General features: G+C 32.9%; 3 protein-coding genes and 2 long non-coding RNA genes across 6 annotated transcripts; 2 read left to right on the top strand and 3 right to left on the bottom strand.

The window, feature by feature from the left end:
- The first annotated feature begins 3,315 nt into the window (after positions 1 to 3,315).
- Positions 3,316 to 5,069, top strand: LOC125576993. Its single transcript, XR_007315315.1, has 4 exons — positions 3,316 to 3,838; positions 4,426 to 4,552; positions 4,624 to 4,677; positions 4,759 to 5,069. It is a non-coding gene; the product is annotated as an uncharacterized LOC125576993 (long non-coding RNA).
- Positions 4,090 to 8,635, bottom strand: LOC125576994. The gene is made up of 2 exons (XR_007315316.1): positions 7,659 to 8,635; positions 4,090 to 5,893 (listed from the first exon to the last, which is right to left on the bottom strand). It is a non-coding gene; the product is annotated as an uncharacterized LOC125576994 (long non-coding RNA).
- Positions 8,636 to 8,880: 245 nt separating this feature from the next.
- Positions 8,881 to 9,556, top strand: LOC106360514 (non-specific lipid-transfer protein 2-like). Of its 2 annotated transcripts, none has more exons than XM_048737577.1 (2): positions 8,881 to 8,962; positions 9,012 to 9,556. In XM_048737577.1, the coding sequence occupies exon 2, from the start codon at positions 9,060 to 9,062 to the stop codon at positions 9,351 to 9,353; it is 294 nt and encodes a 97-aa protein (XP_048593534.1). In that variant the 5' UTR covers positions 8,881 to 8,962; positions 9,012 to 9,059; the 3' UTR covers positions 9,354 to 9,556. The 2 variants fall into 2 exon arrangements, with proteins under 2 accessions (XP_048593534.1, XP_013655579.1); XM_013800125.3 differs by lacking the exon at positions 8,881 to 8,962 and adding an exon at positions 8,963 to 8,978 and having other exon boundaries at positions 9,029 to 9,556.
- A 3,545-nt stretch (positions 9,557 to 13,101) lies between these two features.
- On the bottom strand, positions 13,102 to 14,324 carry LOC106358718. Its single transcript, XM_048737576.1, has 3 exons — positions 13,982 to 14,324; positions 13,601 to 13,900; positions 13,102 to 13,501 (listed from the first exon to the last, which is right to left on the bottom strand). The coding sequence occupies exons 2-3, from the start codon at positions 13,700 to 13,702 to the stop codon at positions 13,214 to 13,216; spliced, it is 390 nt and encodes a 129-aa protein (XP_048593533.1). The 5' UTR covers positions 13,703 to 13,900; positions 13,982 to 14,324; the 3' UTR covers positions 13,102 to 13,213.
- LOC106398066 lies at positions 13,973 to 17,297 on the bottom strand. Its single transcript, XM_048738955.1, has 6 exons — positions 15,384 to 17,297; positions 15,103 to 15,309; positions 14,935 to 15,024; positions 14,733 to 14,840; positions 14,407 to 14,660; positions 13,973 to 14,303 (listed from the first exon to the last, which is right to left on the bottom strand). Exons 1-6 carry the CDS (start codon positions 15,885 to 15,887, stop codon positions 13,973 to 13,975), a joined length of 1,494 nt encoding a protein of 497 aa, XP_048594912.1. The 5' UTR covers positions 15,888 to 17,297.
- Positions 17,298 to 20,224: the final 2,927 nt, after the last annotated feature.

Genomic DNA, 20,224 nt, shown 5'->3' with positions numbered 1-20,224 from the left:
ATGGATCTTTTTTTTTGTAATCAAAACAAAATATGAATCTATAATAAAAAAAAATAGCTACCCAGTCCCTACTTAGACTCCAAATATAAACCATGTTAACAAATATTACAAAATAACTTATCTATAAAATTATTCCACGATTTGGTTTTATTTATTAAATATAATAATTAATTTAAACAACATATCGATCTATAATAAAAAGATAGCTACCCAATCCCTTTTTAGACTAAAAAAATATTAACCATGTTAACAAATATTCCAAAACTTAGCTATCTATAAAACCTTTTCTTTTTGAACAAAACTATCTATAAAACTATTCCAAGAATTTATTTTTTGAACAAAAATATCTATAATATCCTTTGTTTCATATTTTTTTTTATTCAGTTATGTTTAGTTTATGTTTAGTTTGTTCCAAATCTTCTATTTCCTATATATGCTGTGAAAACAAAAATTCGGTTTGTAAATCTAACCGAATACAGTAGAACCTCTATTCATTAATACTGTTGAGAATTTAAAATTTTATTAATTTATAGAAATATTAATTTACGGAAGGTTCTTTATTTAGATTTTTTTTTTATTTTAAGGTATATTTAGTCTAAGATAAGAATAATATTTGATTTTAGTGTAAAGACATTAATTGTTATTTTTAAAAATTTGACATTTATATTAATTTATTATATTATATTGTGTATATAATATATATTGTATACCTTTTTTTTGAACACATATTGTATATAACTTAAATGTGGTTTTAGATATAATATTACTAAATTTCACCAAAAAATATTAAGTGTTAAGAAAATATAAAAATAATTCCATTGTGAACATAAAATAAACAATATAATAATAAGTTCTTACTTATATAAAATATGTATACACATAAATTATTAATTTATATTTTAAAGGGACTTTATATTTACATAGGATTTACTTAAAAATTATTATATTATTATTTTATCGATTTGTATCAAATTTTGAACCGACCCAAGTTGGGACCAGCAAAATTTATTAATTTATAGAGATTATTAATTTATCGAATATTAACTTATAGAGATTATATTGTATATAGCAACTAATATATATCATAATCAGGGTTGCCAACTAATATATGATCCATTTGACCCTCGATCAAGCAAATTCTTAAAGTTGTTACTTTACAAAAAAAAAAAAATATATATATATATATAATATCTTCATTTTCCTATATTCATTTTATACAATAAATATTAGTTTGTTCAAAATCTTCTATTTTCTATATACACTCGGATCACATAAAGGAAATATTACTCATTCTTATTTATCGAAAATTCTATAATGACATCTATCATGAAAATTACTAGCTTCTCAACTGTTCAACATTTGAGAACAGATCGGTGGATAATAATGAAAATTAATATCAAATCCATTTCTAACGTTTTACAAATAATTTATTCAATTTTCTATAATATTCAAAATATATGAGAAGTCTTTTTAGCTTTTTAGAAATATTTTTAGATTTTTTTGGAGGTTTTACCGGGTCAACACGTGTTGAATCACAAGTTAATGACGGGTTTTTCGGTTTTTACCAAGTTTTATCGAGTTTTTAATTAACGGATTTGTTCATTAAATCTGAACCGGATTATATACGAGTAATCGGGTTTATCGATTTCACCGTAGATTACCGGGTTTATCGGTTCGACCGCGAGTTTGGGGTCAAAAATTAACACTTAACAAAGCTAAAAATTACACTTCTCATGATTATTTTTCATTTATTTTAAAATATTGAATAAGAAATTAATGTCTAATCACAAAATATAGTTTTCTTCAAAATCCAAAAATTTAACACACAAAAAATTAAAATAAATAATGTACACATGTTTAACAAGAATGGTTATCCAGTTTATAAATTATTACATTATTATTTCCAACCAAAAAATAATTCCGCGCTTTAAAAGCGCGGGTCAAAATCTAGTCAATACTATTAAAACAGAAGGCCCTTTTTTGAGGTGCCCTTATGTTTCAACAATATTTACAAGATTTTGCCATTGGAATATTTTTAAACCATGATTTTAATTACATGGGTTTTTTCTTTTAAATTAAAAATATATGGAAATTGTATCGAATATCTTTGTTTACTTCGTCACTTTCGGCCAAACTGACAAATCTGAAAATGGCTCTGGCTAAAAAGAAGCGATTTTTCTAGGGTTCGGAGAAGATGAAGAATAGTTTGATTTCATCTACTGCGTTGAAAATTTATCCTTGTGTTTTGTAGGTATTAATATTTAAGATTTAAGATTGAATGAAAAACTGGTAATTTAAGATTTTATTAATATTTTTTTTATCTATACTATTAAACACACAATTTTTTTTGGAGGTATCCTTGTGTTTTGTAGGTATTTACAGTTATGCCACTGCATTTAAAATTTAATTAAAATATATAAAAATTATTAGAAATATCTATATATGAAAATTTTCTTTTTCTTCCTTAAAAGAAACAATAAACCAGATTTTGCTCCTCTTTACATATCTTTTTTTTTTATTTTTTTTTATTAATAACATCAAATTTTAAGCGATTTCCTAAATAGACATTTTCAAGCCTTTTCACAAAAAGAGTTCTTAAGGAAAAAATGATCAAAATGTTTTATTTAATAAATAAATAAATAATAAATAATAAATATTTTTTATAATTTCGAATTATATGTTTTCAAATTCAAAATTTTTATAAATTTTTATTTTCTGAATTTGTTTTTCTCAGTTTTTATTTTGAATTTTGAAATGCTTTTTGAAACTATTTAAAAAGTTTATTTTCAACATTACCTGAACAATCTGATCCGAAAAATGTATGGTCATAAATGGATCCTAAAACCCCAAACCTAACAATTTGAAAACTTAATAACTCTAACCGATATAAACCTAAAATCTGAACCCCCATCACTATGAACGTCAAAATAAATTACTTCCAATTATATATAGATATTAAAACTGAAATATTAAAACTCAGACAAAAAAAAATTAGAAACTTTCAAATTAAAAAATTTAACTAAAATATTACCCCGCGCTTTCTAAGCGCGGGTCAAAATCTAGTGCAACCTTATATGGACTAAAAGAGAATAAATTATGGTTAGAGTAATATATAGTAACATAGATAGTAGGCGAAATAATAGGTAGACCAATATACTATTAGCTAAATAAAAAGGTGCAGTAACTTTGTATAAGTAGATTTTTCAAGACTGCTTCCTTTCTAATAGAGTAGATTCTGTCATTAGAATGAATCTTAAGTATACACTAGATCTCGACCCGCGCAACCGCGCAGATGTTTATTTTCATTTATTTTTATAGAAATATTTTATTTTTAATACTACATTTGTATATATTAGTATAATATATATGAGTCTATCACTTTTTAAAACATAATAATTTTATTGTATATTTGTTTATTGAATTGGTTGTTTTCAGATCACGTTTTTGGTTTGGAAAAGATTGATAATTATTTAATTCCTATAATGTAGTAGACATATTATTTAGTTCCTATAATCTAGAAAGTAAGTTATTTAGATCTATAATAATGTAAGATTATAAATTAAATGTAACATAACTTTCTAGTAATAGGTCCATTAGGTCCATTTTTTAAAAAATCACACATGAGTCAAAGTTGTGACTTCTGTTTTAATATATAAGATTATCGTTTTAGCTGCTAAGGTTTGAAGATGAAGAGGTTGAAGAGAGCTATCAAAGGCTGAGGGAAAGAGAGAGAAGCCATGCGTATCTGCATAACTGTGCTAGGGCTTACTGCTCTACCATGGACCATACTTATCTCATCCCTCATCTACGCTTGATCATGGTTCAATGGATTGTGCAGGTAAATATTATCATCATGTTCTTATATGCATTTGGCTATCTATTTAGTGAACTCGAAGCTTAGAATATGTATCAGTGGAGACGATGTTAAATGGAAAATGCAGTTTCTAGATCGTTTTAGGATAGTTATTGATGTTAGGAACAAATATTTTGAGATGGTTGTTACTTCCCTTGACATCACTCTTGATCTAGAATCTCATGTTTTAAGCGAATCAGATATTGGTTTAGTGATATTTACACTGGAGATACATGTTTCTCAGTTGAATTGCTTCTTTGATTTTGATTGACACTGGAAATACTTGGTTTTGTTGGTTTATTGTTGTTAAATCCTATAATTTATCTCTGTTCTTAAAATGATTCTTGCTGAAACAACTACGGAACCAATAATCTGTGTGTTGCTAGTCTCTTCGTGGTCGTATCATTTGGTTTCTCTTTGTGTGTTAGATTTGGTTTCTCTTTTTGTCTTAGATTCAAATCTCTATGCCATGATCGAAAAATGTTAATCCTCTATGCCATGTTCTGTTTTTGTGTTACCTTTGATTGGTTTACATAAACATGTAACATGTGAGCCATGTTATGTTTTTGCAGGTGGAGCGAAGACATAAAGCTTGTGGAGTTGTACATAAAGCTTGTGGAGCAATCAAATGTCATTGATGTGCCTGGTTTGTCTTATAGAAACATCCCTTCCGTTGCCTCAACTGCTATAGGAGAGCTGGTAATTTCATTCACTCACTCCCATCTTTTGTTACCTCTTTGTTCTCTATTGTCTAACAACAATGGTTGCAGGCTATATCCAAAGGAAGACAGGGAAGAGAAGCATAAAACCTATTGAGGGACTCGGTTAATCTCCTTGTTCTGTTCTTAAAGGTGTTTCCTTTTTTTATTCAAATGTTCTAATAATATGATGATTTCTTTTGGCAGGTATATGTGGCGAATATTCGTCTGGCGAATATTCATCTTAAGGGAGTTGAAACAGGTGTCTTAGTTACTACATATGAACCTATTCTCATCAAGTAAGTCTCACCAACGTTAACCTTGTTGTTGTTCGGCATTGTCTTTGGGTCTCATGTGTTTTGTATATTGTGCATATGAATTATGAACCTATTCTCATGTTTTTTTTTCATGGTTGTTTAAAATTTTTAATTATAAATTTTTATTTGTATTTTTAATATGTTCTTATGTCATATTTGTTTAAATTTTATGAAATCCAATAATTTATAAGTTTTGTAAAATTTAAATTTAATAGTTCAATTTCTGAAAAAAAAAAGTTAAGAATCTCAAAGGGGTTCTCTCATTGAACTTTGACAAAACTAATTACATTAACAAGAATTCTAAATTTCATAAAGTACACAATTAACCATTAAACTAATCATTAGAACCCATCAAAAGCTCTAACCATTAGACGTGCTCTTAGTGCTTACAACAATGCATCTGGGCCCATTTTTAGATATATGAAAATGCGTAGAGTACTTTTTTTTTGAACGACATAAAATTTGTAGAGTACAAGAAATCGTACAAAGTGGGGTATTCACATTGTCGCAAGGTATAATAATAAATTAACTTACAAGAAATCGTACAAAGAGGTGGCACTAGAGTAAAGTTTAGTCCGTTGGTACACAACTTACAACAATTACCAGTCTTTTGACTTTTCACAGAAAACTATTGAGTTAATGCACTCAAATTGTATATGTGTATGCTATTCATTATGAACACAACTGGAAACTATCAAACTACCAACAACATACATTAAAAACGATAGTCATCTTTAGAAAGATAGTCATCTTTAGAGTGATGTTCATTTTTGAACCGCACTCTTTTTCTGCATATTACTAACTTCATTTTGAAAATTTAGCTCACCGACATGTAAATGTTTATTTATCTTCCTTTTAATATATTACTGTATCAGTTTTTTTTTAAACTGTATCAATTTCTTTCTTTTTGCTGAAACTATTTTTCGTTGACTAACGTAATAAATAATGATAATAGCTTTGCACTCATTTCAAAATGAGAAGGTTGTGGTCAAGTACTAAAGAAAAAGTCTTGGGATGTAATCTATCTTATTAAAACTGAAGTACAAAATGAAATTGTTTGGAAACATGTATATGAGTTTAAAAAATAAGAGTGTTTGGTAATATGGATTGTAGTCTTTTAAAAAAATATTACTTTTGTTTGGAAATAAAGATAGTAGTATTTAGCAAAAAAGTAATGGGCTTATGTTATTAAGAAAAATTGAAAGTCCATCATATTATAAGAAATTATCTATTTGGGTCAGTTTTAAAATGAGTCAAATCATTTAAACTTTTTTTCAAAACTAACCATAAAACAAAATTTAAACTTTATATACATATTTCAAATCAAAATAATAATTCAAAATTGATTTACATCATAAATTAATTGAAAAATATACATATATTCAAAAATGAATTTTTACTAAACTCTTTTTCAATGACCATTACTTTTGTTTGAAAACAAGGATAGTATTATTAAGCAAAAAAGTAATGGGCTTATGTTATTAAGAAAAATTGAAAGTCCATCATATTATAAGAAACTATCTATTTGAGCCAGTTTTAAAATGAGTCAATCTAATTGCCTAAAACTTTTTTTTCTAAACTAACCATAAAACAAAATTTAAACTTTATATACATATTTCAAATCAAAATAATAATTCAAAATTGATTTATATCATAAATTGATTGAAAAATATACATATATTCAAAAATGAATTTTTACTAAACTATTTTTCAATAACCATTATATAAATTGTTGTCAACATATATATAAGAAAAATACAATACGAAGCCCAATTTGAAATACCAACTCAAATTATGGTTTTTATATTTCATATTAAGTTTTAAAAATATAATATATGTAATTATTTATATGATGGTACATATAAAATACGATTAATTATATGATGACAATATACGATACATAATAATGACTAGGGATGGACTTTCGGTTACCCATACGAGTTTGGTTCTGATCGATTTGCATTTCAGATTTCCGGGGTCAAAGATTTCAGCCCTATTAGGATGTTTCTAAATTTTGGTTTGAGTGTGATTCAGACCTTTGCGGGTTTGGTTCGAGTTTGGATCCATTTAAATTATTTTTAAAATTTTAAATCATTATATATTTTAAATTTCTCAAAATCTATAAATAAAATAATATATTTCCTATAAATTTAAATAACATATGTCAGAATACCTAAGCTTAACATATCAATTGGCATTTAAAATTTTTGGATACAAAATCAATAAATATTTTAAGTATTTTTGGTGATTTGAGTATACCTTAACTATTTCAGATATTTACTTTTGACTATCTATATATATTTTCAAGTATTTAAACCAATTTAAAAGTATAATTCTTGATGTTTTATATACGTTAAATCTAAATATAATTAAATATATAAGTATCCGAATACTTCGGTTCGGATCAGATTTGGATCTCTAAATAACAAAACTTTGAATAATTTGAATATTTAATCAATTTATGTTCGGGTTTGGTACTATATTTTCGGATCGGTATCGAGTCTGTTCCTCGGATTCATTTTGCCAAACCCTAATAATTACATGAAAAACAAATATCAACATATTTTCAAAATATACATCCGCGCAGGCGCGCAGATTAAATATTAACATATTTTTTAAAATATTTTGCTATCAATTTTGGTTCGGGTTTGGTATTACACTTTCAGATCAAGATCGGTTTCGTTCTTCAGATTTTGATTTTTTCAAGCACTAATATTAACATAAAAAATAAGTAGCAAAATATTTTTGAAAAATACACCCGCGCGGGTGCGCGGGTTAAAATCTAGTTACATTTAAGGTTCGATCTACATGTCACGTGAAATTAAGTTGCATTTTTCTGGTTACCTTATATGAATATGGGCTATTGTATTTTGGCGCATTTGAATATTCGGGAGAGGGTCTATCTGTGGGATGTACCTCTCATCTAAAATAAAAAATAAAATAAAAAATTGAAGGTTTAAAACTGTAAATCAGCTGGCTTTGATTTAAAACAGTTGAATCAGTGATTTTCTGTCGATTATGCTCACCTTGCATTTTGGACTATTTTTCCAATCATCAATATTTTGTAAGAATCAAAGATTTCAATTTTTTTTTTGAAAGAATAGACATGTTAATATGTGAACCACAAACTGCAGGCCACGTGTGTGTATTTAATTGAAAGGGGGTGTGTCAAAGGACAATAATGCAGATATATGAAGACAAAAAAAGTTAGAGAACATTGTCGACGTAAATTAAAGGGTCAAAATCATACCCATCATTATATCTTAAATAAATAATGTTTTTTTCTGGTAAAAAATAAATAAATAATATGTTTGTCCTACAAGTTATACTTTTGGAAGGAGTGGGAGGGGTTAATTCATTTCAAGTGAAAATATAAATATATATATAATTGTTTGTTTAAAATTAAACAGACAATAGAAATTCTATAAAAAAAAAGAAGGGATTAATTAAAACTCAATGAGTGAACTTGTAAGTATAGAATAGAAAATTTTGCAACTTTTTTTAATTATTAATTTGGGGGTACGTAAGGTCCACGCAAATTTCCAATGAGAGGTGCAGCATACGGTATATCCTCTTTCCGTGTATTTAAATTGGGTCTAAACAATGAATCTATATTCTATATTCGTGTAATCGCGTGGCCATATCATAAAGTGTAGAAATTATAATACACATAACACATACGGTCATACTCATACCGAGCTTTATATATCCAGTAAAAATTATAATATCAAAAGAACTCATAAAAAAGGATGATCGATGTCACATGAATTACAAGATTTCTAAACAGTGCTCAACTTTTCTTTTTATTCACGTTTCATCAATGCACGAATTTTGATTAAAGTATGAGCTAGCTAACACTTACTATGAAGTGAACGAAGTTTATTAACCAAGAAATTAATTAACTAATTCTCCACATTTAGGTTTGATTACTTAATAAACAATTTTAACTATAATAATGATAAAAAGGTAAATAGAAAAAAAAAAAAAAAAGCTAAGCCTTTACTTTCCTTATCTATAAAGTATAAATAGAAAACACTCTCAATGGATACTGAACATACTGATTACTAAAAGCAGAACAACCACAAAGGTGTTTCAAAAAAAAAGAACAACATTTTTATTTTTAAATAATGCTTTTTTTTACCAAAAAAAAAAAGAACAACCACAAAGACAGAGAAACAAAGAAGAAGTAACATGGTAAAGATGATGTGGGGTTCCAGTTTAGCTCTCGCCGCAGCGCTTCTCCTGGTGACGGTGGCAAACATTCCGGTGGCGGAGGGAGTGACGTGCTCGCCGACGGAACTGACTTCATGTTCGTCGGCGTTTATGTCAGCTTCGCCGCCGTCAGCAACGTGCTGCGCCAAGCTGAGAGAGCAGAAGCCATGCCTTTGTGGATATCTGAGGAACCCTGCCCTCAGCCAGTACGTTAACTCTCCAAACGCCAAGAAAGTTGCCAGCAGTTGCAATGTTGCAACCCCGAAATGTTAATCATGATTAATTAGTGACAAGTTTCGCTGATCATGAGTGTTTAATTACTAGTTAAAATAGGTCTGGTCTTCGACACTACTGTTTAGAATAATAGTGTGGTGGTGATTATGATGCTCATCATCATGCTTGAATGTTATGTTATGTCATGTTATGCTATGTATGTTATGTTATGTATGTTTATGTCTTATGAAACATTTTCCATAGTTAAGCCCTTCAAAAAAAAAAAAAAAAAACATTTTCCATAGTTATTTATGCTTACTACTGTCGAGACAGGATTAAAATGCTTGATGACCGAATCAAAATCCAAAAAATTTCAAATATAAATATTTAAAATTAAATAACTATTTGAGAGATTTCATTGTAAAATTAGATTGAATAATTTGTGAAATGTCATTTTTACTTTTATTACATGTGTAAAAGTGTAAAAAACCTTTAAAAAACATAATTATTAATATTGTTGCAATTATAATTTGTAAAAGTTTGTAAACAAAAATAATGTTCCCCTTAGAATATAAAGATCGAAATTTACTTAGATTTTAAATCTAATAAGGAAACAATGTAAGTATTATATCCGTCGGCCAGGGTTTGATTTCTAGCAAGTGCAACTTTTTAAAATTTCCTCTACAAAACAACACTTATCTAGAGACTAGAGTCCAGAGTTCAGGTCTACAACACTTTCTAAGTGATTCACAATTTCACAAACGTATTGATCTGATAATGAGTAGATCGATCTAAATAGCTAACGATTTCTCAACATAGGGCAAACAACATTATATTATCGAAAACAAATGTTAATCATGATTAATTAGTGACAAAAAAATAAGTGAAATTGAAAAACTACAAATTCAAAAAAAAAATTACACAAACAGTCGAGGGAGCTCAATACGAAAACATTAGAAGACATTACTTAAAAGAAAACATAACATATTAGATTACTTGTTGATTTTCCGGCGCGTATATACATTATTCTTTAATAAATTTATAATGTAGACCGAACTATTGTGTGAATTTATCAGTTGTCTACTTTCAAAAAAAAAAAGAATTTATCAGTTGTGTGAATACTCGTCTCTCAAAACTGTTGTTTTTTTTTTGAAACATCAAAACTGTTATTTATATTCTGAAATTAGGATTTGTGGTGTGGGTGACAATTGGTATGTATTTGGTTTGAAGAACTCACTGATTGCATGTATCTCTCTCATTCTATTTCTATGTGTTGGTTTGTGTCACTCTCGCACTCGTTGTTTTTTCACTTTTTAACGCATCAAAGATTACTTCTATTGTGATGAAAATGAGAAGACTTCCTATAGCTTTTCCGACGCTAGCGTCAATTTTTACATGTTGATTTAAATATGTAATTTCGCTTCTAATATATATTTTGTGAGTTTGAGATCATTTTCATAAATTATTCAAAATAAAATATTTGTTGAATAAAATATTATCTAAGATGGAAAAAACGATCTTATTGTTTATCGTACAAACCGTAACAATACGAAGATGAGAAGGCTATGAATCCTAACACTAAAGTCCTTCAAATCCAGAGAGAAATTTGTAACATCTCGATTTCTGATATATGTGGAAAGGTTTAAGATAATTGATTTGACTAGCTATGTCACTAAAGTGCACTTACCTTTTCTGTTATATATCCGTTCAGAACTCTAGAGGTAAGCGTGCTTGAGATGGAGTAATGGAAAGATGATGACTTATCGGAAAATGATTCAATACCGTGAGAGTGACGCCAAAGTACGAGAAAAAATTATGTGGTGATTGCAGGGTCTGATGTGCTCCGGTTCGTGGATCAGTCCATTGGAACCAACCAGCATGGAGATCATGACGTTCTGAACAATTTGACCGAGGTTCGTTCATCCGACCGTACCGATCAGACTGACCTAGCCGTCCCGCGTGTGTTCCGATTGGAGCTTCGGCTGGAACCACGTCCAGACGACCGAACCACAGCCCGTCTTCTCCGACCAACTCGACATTCTAAGACCCACGGTCGAGCCAGACTTAGCTTGGGTCGTGAAGAAATCGAAGACGGACATGCATTTTTATCCGGCGGACCATCCGGACAGTCCCGCAAGCGTCCTTATCTTTACCATGTGCATCCATCTAGTTCAGATGAACCTTGACATTACTGAAGGGCCATCTTTGACCAATCTGCATGGAAGACTGAGTCTTTGACTTATTAATTCAGATCTGGTCAAATTTATATTTTCTATGCAATATAAATATGTAGTTTCATTCTATGATTTTGTCTATGTTCTTGAGTTTATTTTTGTTTCTTCTCTGAGTGAGAGAGAGAGAGAGAGTTCTTTAGCTTGTTCGTTGGTGTGAACCGGCTTGTTGATTTGGTGGTCACCAATTCATCTTTGTGTGTTGTTTGGTGGTTAGCCAACACATTCATTCTTTCTTGGGTGGTTAGCCTTAGATCGTGGGTATATCAAGAGTCATTCCGCATCTCTTGATGATCCTTTCAATCCATCTCAGTTCCAGAAGTGTCGTTTGCCTTCTCGGATCATATCCAACATCCAGCTAAAGTGATTCTTCAATTTAGGGCGTATCAAGTGGTATCAAAGCCACTTTGGCTGGTTTGTTTTCATTTCATCTTTTCATCTTCTCATCTCTCTACGATTTTCTTTTCTTATTTCTTGTTGGATCCGGGCTGTTCTTTTACTCCCTTGTGATCGCCAGTTATTAAAAAAATGATAAAAAAAAGAGTAAAAGTTTTGGCTTGAATCACTTCTGAAGAGAAATCCAGGGGGAGTGGTGGAAGAGAAACCCTGCTGGCTGAAGAGAAACCCAGCCTTAGGACAGTTAAGGCGGATCCATATCAAAATTCTCTTCATCGTTCTTTCTCTTTTTTTCACAAAAGTTTGTTTTGGGTTTTGATTGCTGAATTTTGACTGCCTATCATCCTTTGAACCAGTGGAAAGAACTCTGAGTGATCACCTAAAAATCGTGAGCTAAACACTTTGAGAGTGTGAGGATTTTTATTTGCTAACTCTTTTGTTAAGTGTTTTCAGGATGTTTGGACTTCTCAACAAATCAAAACCACAACAAGACGTTTACTTTCCTTTTAAAACCGTGTTAGAAAAAAAGCAAATGATTTTTGAAAATAAGAAACAATATGCTTCTACTGGGTTTGATTTTATGAAGAAATCAAAGGAAGAGACAAAACAAGTTCGATGATGATGAGGCGTGGGTCAGAAGTGGTGATCGTCCCTTCACCAAAGCCAAGAGAAACAACCGTGTTGTGTTTGATAAGAATGAGCTTCAGACTTATGTCATCTTGGAGAAGATGTTGCATAAGGCAATTCACGCTATCCGGCAACTCAAAAAGAAGAGAAACACCAACAGTTCTCCCACTACAAGAAAAAAGGATTTTCTTAGCGGCTGAAAACCGCTATCTATAGATACCATAGCGATATTGCAAGCGCTATGTCATCGCCCGTTATAATAGGTCGAAGACTTTAGATAGCGCTTTTTCGCGCTGCTATCGTATTCCGATATACAATAGCGGGTTATTAATGCTATTATATATTATATAATAGCGCTTTATTAACGCGATCAAATATTATTTAATAGCGGTTTTAAAAAGCCATAGTTAATATTACCATAGCAGTTATATAAGTGCTACTGTTTCTATACTCTTTTAAATTAGCTTCGTTTCGTTATTTATAATTATATATATTTTATATATATAAATATTTTTAACTATTTTTAGAAACATAAATTTCAGATTTAGAAATAGAAATTTTATTATAATAAAGATACACTCATTTTTAAGTTCAACATTACATGAAACTCATAATTATGACAAAGTACTAAGACAATTGAAAGTTCTCAATTTCACAACTCATCACTCATATGAAAACAACCTTATCAGTAGGCCACGCAACTGTGCTCCCTACTGCATCACCTATGACTTCAATTTCAGAGTTTGGTCTCCACACTCGTGCATCATCCATCTTGGAAACCTCTACCATGACCTTAGAAGCATTGGGACCTAAAGGGATGAAATGAACCTTGTCTGCTGGATCTGTTGAAAACACACGACCCCAAGCTACTGTCTGTCCAGAGTTATGACAGTCCAAGAGAGCACACTTCTGTCTACCAACTTTGTTGCTACTACCAGTGCTGTTACTAGTACTCTGAAAGACCAAAAAAAAAAAGATCAACACAACACAATCACAATAACATCACAGAATTGCAACATATCGATGACAAATTAACTGGCATCTGAAGCTTACCACGTTAGGTTTCTTGGTTGATTCAGCAGTTGTATCAGATAGTCGTGCCCTATCAATTGGCCAAGCAATGATCTGATGTAGTGCATCACCCATGTTTGACATTCCAGGCGCTGGTCTCCATAAGAAAGCAGAATCTTTAACAACTACTTCAACTTTTATAACTGCAGCATTCGGTCCAAGCGGAATATCGTTCACCAACTGGTTAGGTTAAGTTGACACCAGTACACCCTCAGCAATCAACTCATCTTCTACATTCCAGTAATCAAATATTTGTACCCTTCCTACTGATGCATCCATAGTCTAATAATCATCCCAAATGTATTCTATTAGTAATCGATTTTCAATGTGAATTTGAAAATAACACAAGAAATTTCAGTTTACCTCTGACCCGACAGTGTTAGCATGTTTTGAGAAGTCAATAACATCGTCCAATATTAACTTGTCGGATGGCCATGCAATTTTAACTCCTACAGCTTCAGCAAGTGTTCCAATACTTGTAGTTGGTCTCCAGACACATGCATCTTCGACTGCTACAGAGTTGACAATTACAGCGGCTGCATTAGGACCCAGAGGAATTCGACCAATCTTATATGTGGGTTCACTTGAGTAGTATTCTCCTTCACCTACAACCACATCATCAGTCGAAATCCAATCCAGTATCTGGCACCTTATTCCTCTCTTGCTACCATCGCTTCTTTCAGAACTAGAAACATCATCTTTATGTGTCTTAAAACAACAAAAAAACAAGTAAGCGTCATATTGAAACACCAAGTACAATTAATTGGACAAGTGTATAAGAAAGTTACCTTTTGCCAGCTAAGTCAATAACAACATTTTGCAACTTTTCAAGCTTGGTAATTAATTCCGCTTGAGTAGCTTCAAGCTTCTGGACATGTTTGTCTCTAGCTTGTAAGTAAGCCATCTTCGTAATAGTGGCTCCTCTGCCCATCCCCCTAACTCTTCCTGGTCTCTCTTTTCCGAGAACTTGACTCACAGCATCTTCACCAATGTTATCCGAGGAGTTAGAATCTATTTCACTGTCAATTGTCTTAATCTTTTCCTGCAAATAAAAAACAAAGACATTACGAAATAGTCTTGATCCTTAACTAATAAGAATTCATAATATACTTACAATAGTTTCAGCGTGTGCTTCATTCACGGGTCTCCCATCTGAATACGTATGTCCTGCTACCCAAACCTTAGTTCTAGTAACTTTCTTAGGATCATCGCTGTTTCTTTTCTACAAGTTCGATCAAAAAGAGTTCTTGTAACTTTCTTAGGTGCAAATAAAGTAATTACTTTTCTCCCAAATTCAAAGAATTAGACAAACATACCATCTCATGAGCTAGGCGACTCATGCCTTTTCGGCTTGTTGTGTGCGGAATTTGAATCTTCCTAAGTCTCCTGTATTTATCACTTTGTACCTATTAACACAACCATCAGATACCATAACTTTTATCTAAAATAAATCGTATAAGTAATCAAGAATCATTAACTTTAACCTTAAAATCTTTGGTGCACCTAGCTTTCACCCAACTGTTCCAAGCAGAAGAAGATTGGATGTTGCTAGGCTTCATTTTCTGTATCTGAGCCTTGTTTTTAATAGAACGGACTATAGAAGTCAGCCTAGATTTCGAGGCCCTCCACAAGCAACCCATCTGCTTAAAGACTGCATCTTTTTGCCATTCCTCTGTCAAGTTGAACCTCCCCTGTCAAATATTGAAATGTTAAACACTAAAATAGTTTAAACTAGTACTCCAAAGAAAAAACTTATAAAAATTACCTGAATCTCTTCCCATAAAGCGTCTTTTGTTGTTTCTTCGACGTGTCTCCAGTCATCTAGCAATACTGGCACATGCTCCCTCACAAGAGGACCAAGAAAGGATGAGAGTGTCACTGATCCACTACCGACATGCTCACCTATGGAGTTGAACTCTACATCTACCTTGTCCTCTGTATTTTTGGCCACTCTGCGCATTTTAGTTAGACCCCTTGTCTTCCTCGTTTTGATCTCGGATTGCTGTGTCTGAGTGTCATCGGTGTTGGACACTCCATTGCTAGAAGCAGGGATGGGTTCTTCAACTTCAGTTGGTGAATGTTGATCCACTTCTACGTCTTGCGCCTCTTCCTCAGTCGATTCTTTAGCAGCACTCTCTTCTCTTTCATTAACCTTCGGAGCATTCTTCTTTTGTTTCTTATGAACCTCTGACCCGACAGGACTCGCATCAACACCTGCTTGACGCTTACTGCGACGGTTTTGCTCAGTAAAAGCTTGAGATTTCATCATTGCAGAGAACCTGAAACAAAACTAGAATTTTTAGTATCTAAACATCAACAAGGACACCTTCACAGTCTTCCCTAACATAGAAACTCTCATCATCAGATTGATATCCTATATCTTCAATTGGCTGGACTGATGGTTCAAAATCGATCTTCTCTTCTGTCTCTAACTCATGGTATCCTCTTGGTGGTGCCCGCATAACAACATACCAAGGTGAGCTTTCATCTTCTCTAGAATAGAAGACCTGTTTAGCTTGCGATGGCAGAATGTATGGATCGTTTGCAAATGATGACTGGTTCATATGAAGATTGACAAGTGTGAACCCTTCTTCCTCTTTAACTCCTTTCCCTTTGTGAGCCCAACTACACTTAAACAGGGGAACTTGGAACATGTGGTAGTCCACCAATATGATCTCCTTTATCACTCCATAGTAAGCTACCATGTCCGCCATTTGCTTAGAATCTTTAGCGCTAGCTCGACACATCGAAAATGCTTCATATGCAACCCCACTATTCTGTGTATTGTGCTTTACATCATCACAATGGTATCGATGTCCATTCACCACGTATCCCTTGTATGTGTGAGCAATATTCCTGGGTCCAAAAGCAAGCCATCTCAGCCTTTTCGAATGTTCCTTCGAGTTATTAGGTATCTAATTAACATGAAACGTGTAGCAGAGTTAATAATCATACAAAAATGTAAAGATTAAAGCATATAATAAGCTCATTTACCTTATCTTTTATCCACTGAGGAAACCTTTCTGTGTGATATTTCCACAGTAGAGTTTCATTTTGTGCGCATCTTTCATCAGTAGCTTGCAGTTCTTCCAAATGCAACCTGCTTTCTTTAAGTTAAACGATGTATAAAATAGAACAACTTTATATATCTAACTGCTGTTTTACTTACCCAATATACGGATCCATGACTGCTGTATTCATGAGGATATAACGATGAGCTATATCTCTCTCCTTATCTGTGAGGGTTACTTCTGTAGCTTTCTGTAATGGTCTTCCTTCAAGGACATTCTGAATTGCCTCAATATCTTCATTTCTATTAATTGCTTCTTGGACTGGAACAGATTTTCGAAGGAACTCCATACAAAACGCAATGCATTCACTAGACAAATATCCCTCAGCCATACAAGCTTCGGGTCGTGCAAAATTCTTGACATAAGCTTTTAGAGTCTTCATATATCTACATACCAGAACATATAAGTTAGTCTATTTATTGAAAGTATACGACAAAGACAAAAAAAAATTTACCTCTCAAACGGATACATCCATCTGAAGTGCACAGGGCCACCCAAGCGTGCTTCTTTAGCTAGATGGAGAGGAAGGTGAAACATAATGTCGAAGAGTGATGGTGGAAAAAATCTCTCCAACTGGCACATTGTTTCTACAATCTCAGATTCTAGAGTCAGTAGCTTCTCTGGATCAATAACTCGTTGCAAAGTCTGTTGAAGTAGTTGCAGATACGATTGACAGCTATCCGAGGTCCTTTAGGCAATAAACCTCTCAATGCCACAGGAAAAAGGTTCTGCAAAAGAACGTGATGGTCATGTGACTTCATGCTGCCGATATTGGGAGGATCCAACGAGACACAATTGGATATATTTGCACAATATCCATCGGGGCCTCTAAACTTGGATAGCCGTCTACAGAATTTTTTTTTCTCTTCCTTGGAAAGCCAGAATGCAGCTGAAGGCAAATAAGTTCTCTTCCCACGCTTCTCTGGATGTAAGTTGCTCCTGATTCCCATGTCTTCCAAATCTTTTCTTGCTTTCAACCCATCCTTTGATTTTGCATTATTCATAATAATAGATAGTAGTGCGTCTGAGACGTTCTTCTCGACGTGCATAACATCTATGTTATGCCTGACAGGCATTTCCTGCAAACATTATGTAGAGTTAATTATCAGAAACAATTTAATTAGCTTACATAAATTCAGAAAGTTAAAATTAATTGTAAAGCAGAACGTATACCTTCCAATATGGTAAGTCAAAGAAGATAGACTTTTTTTTCCACCTCCATAAATCATCATCTTCTTCGATTTCTTCAGCTGTTGCAGCTTCATCATCGTCATCTTCTGCTTCAGCCCTTTTACGCTTCCCCTTTTTAGCTAATGGTCTTCCAAAATCATTTCTAAATCCTCTAAGGCTGTCAAATATTTCTTTCCCACTCTGAATCCTCTTTGAAAAACCAGACTCCACTGTATTGTCAAATCAACCCTTTCTACGTCTGTAGGGATGACCAGGCATCAGTCGCTTCCTGTTGCCCATATATACATGTTTCCTACTAAACTTAAGCCATCTATGTGGTGTCTCCTTCCCACATACAATACACGCTTGCTTCCCCTTAACTTTGCATCCAGCTAATGTCCCTAAAGCTGGGTAGTCTGTGATACTCCACAGCAGCATAGCTCTTAAATTAAAACTCTCCTTCTTAAAGGCATCATAAAATTCAATACCTTCGGTCCACAAATCCTTGAGGTCCTCTATCAGGGGCTGTAGATACACGTCAATGTTGTTGCTAGGTGCTGTTGGTCCAGGTATCAACATCGTCAACATAATGTTCTCCGCTTTCATGCACTGAGTTGGCGCCATATTGTAGTTAACTAGGAGAACCGGCCACGTGCTGTACTTGGTGTTTTGGATCGAGAATGGATTCATCCCATCAGTGACCTAGTCTCAGGTTTCTTGCTTCAGCAGCAAATTCCGGCCACTTATCGTTTGCCTGAACCCAAGTCAAAGAATCCACAGGATGCCGCATAGATCCATCTTCAGTTGCATTGTTGAAGTGCCAACACAAATCCTCAGCCAACCGTTTCGATCTAAACATCCTCTTGAATCTCTCTTTTATGGGAAAATACCTAAGCACCTTACATGGAACTCCTTTCTTCTCCTCACCAGTGTGCTTATCTCTTTCCCATCTTGATTCACTACATCTTGGACAGCAAACTAACTCCGCATACTGTTTCCTATAAAGGATACAATCATTTTTGCAAGCGTGGATGACATCATAACCAAAACCAAACACCTTTAAGAACTTCTTCATCTCAGCCGTAGACTTAGGCAGAACATTATCTGGAGATAGCATGTCATGAACTAATGTCATTAGCTGGTCGAATAGCTCTCTGACATCCCACTCTTGACTTTTATACGGTAAAGACCCATGATAGCAGCAACCTTGGTGTATTTCTGACATGTCGGGTACAGTGGAGTCTCGGCATCATCTAACTTCTTCCTAAACTCGTCCTCTTCTGGCCTCTCAATACCATCAAAATCCTCTGAATTCTGCTTCTCAAATGGTGTCTTGCCATCGCTCGCTATAAAAGCTGTCCTCATCAACTCATAAGCCTCATTTTCAGACGTCTGAACATCAGCTGTCTTATCTGGCCTTATATCCCCGTGCTTACTCCAATATTTACATCTCTTGTACTTCTGATCCATCCCTCTGATGACGAGATGCTCAAAAACTGTCTCTCTTGATTGATGGCAGACATTGCAGCAATCAACGCAAGGGCAGAACATTTCAACTAGATCACCCAATTGTCTTGATGACGAAAAAACAAACTCAGTTGCACCTTGCTCATACTCGAGACTATTCCTGTCAGATGCACACAAATGAAAATTAATTAAGAAGCACAATTTCGTAAATGAAATAAAAAAAAGATAAGCAAAACACAGTAACATTTATACCTTGGTAACCAGACCCAAGCTTTATCCATCGCACAACAGCTCCGACCAAATGTATATAAAAACACTAACTTTATTATGCCTCAAGAACAGACAAAGACAACTTATAGAAGAATCAGTATAAATCGGTTTGGTTTTACCTGATAAAAATGTCTTCTATTTTTATTTAAACGACCTGAAAAATAAAAGCAATGATATAATTCAATTGAAACAAAATCAAAAGCTATAGCCAAACCTAGAAAAATACACGACAGATACCTTTCTTGGAAGATCTGAATCTAAAGCTCCCTGCAAAAGAGTAAAAGACCGAATCAATTGGACATGCAACCCTAAATCAGCCACCAGTTAAATAGGAATAAACGATTGGTTTATCAGAAACAAAAAAAAAATACAAATATTAGACGAGATTGTACCTACGATTCAGAATCGAAGAACAGTTGTTGGGTTTTAGAGATTCTGGAAAACCATTACGACGAGATAGAAATAGGAGATTAATGTGTTATTAGAAGAGATTAATTTTTTAGAGTCAGACCAATCGGGAAAATAATTGAGACGAAGAGATAGAGGGGAGATGAGAACTCAGGGGAGATAGAGAGAGGGAAGAACCGAAAAAGAAAAAAATGAATTAAGTGAAATTGGTAAGCCCGGG

The sequence above is a fragment of the Brassica napus genome, chromosome A8 (genome assembly GCF_020379485.1).
Source record: "Brassica napus cultivar Da-Ae chromosome A8, Da-Ae, whole genome shotgun sequence".
Classification (NCBI taxonomy): Eukaryota; Viridiplantae; Streptophyta; class Magnoliopsida; order Brassicales; family Brassicaceae; genus Brassica; species Brassica napus.
This window is presented reverse-complemented; position numbering and strand designations above follow the sequence as displayed.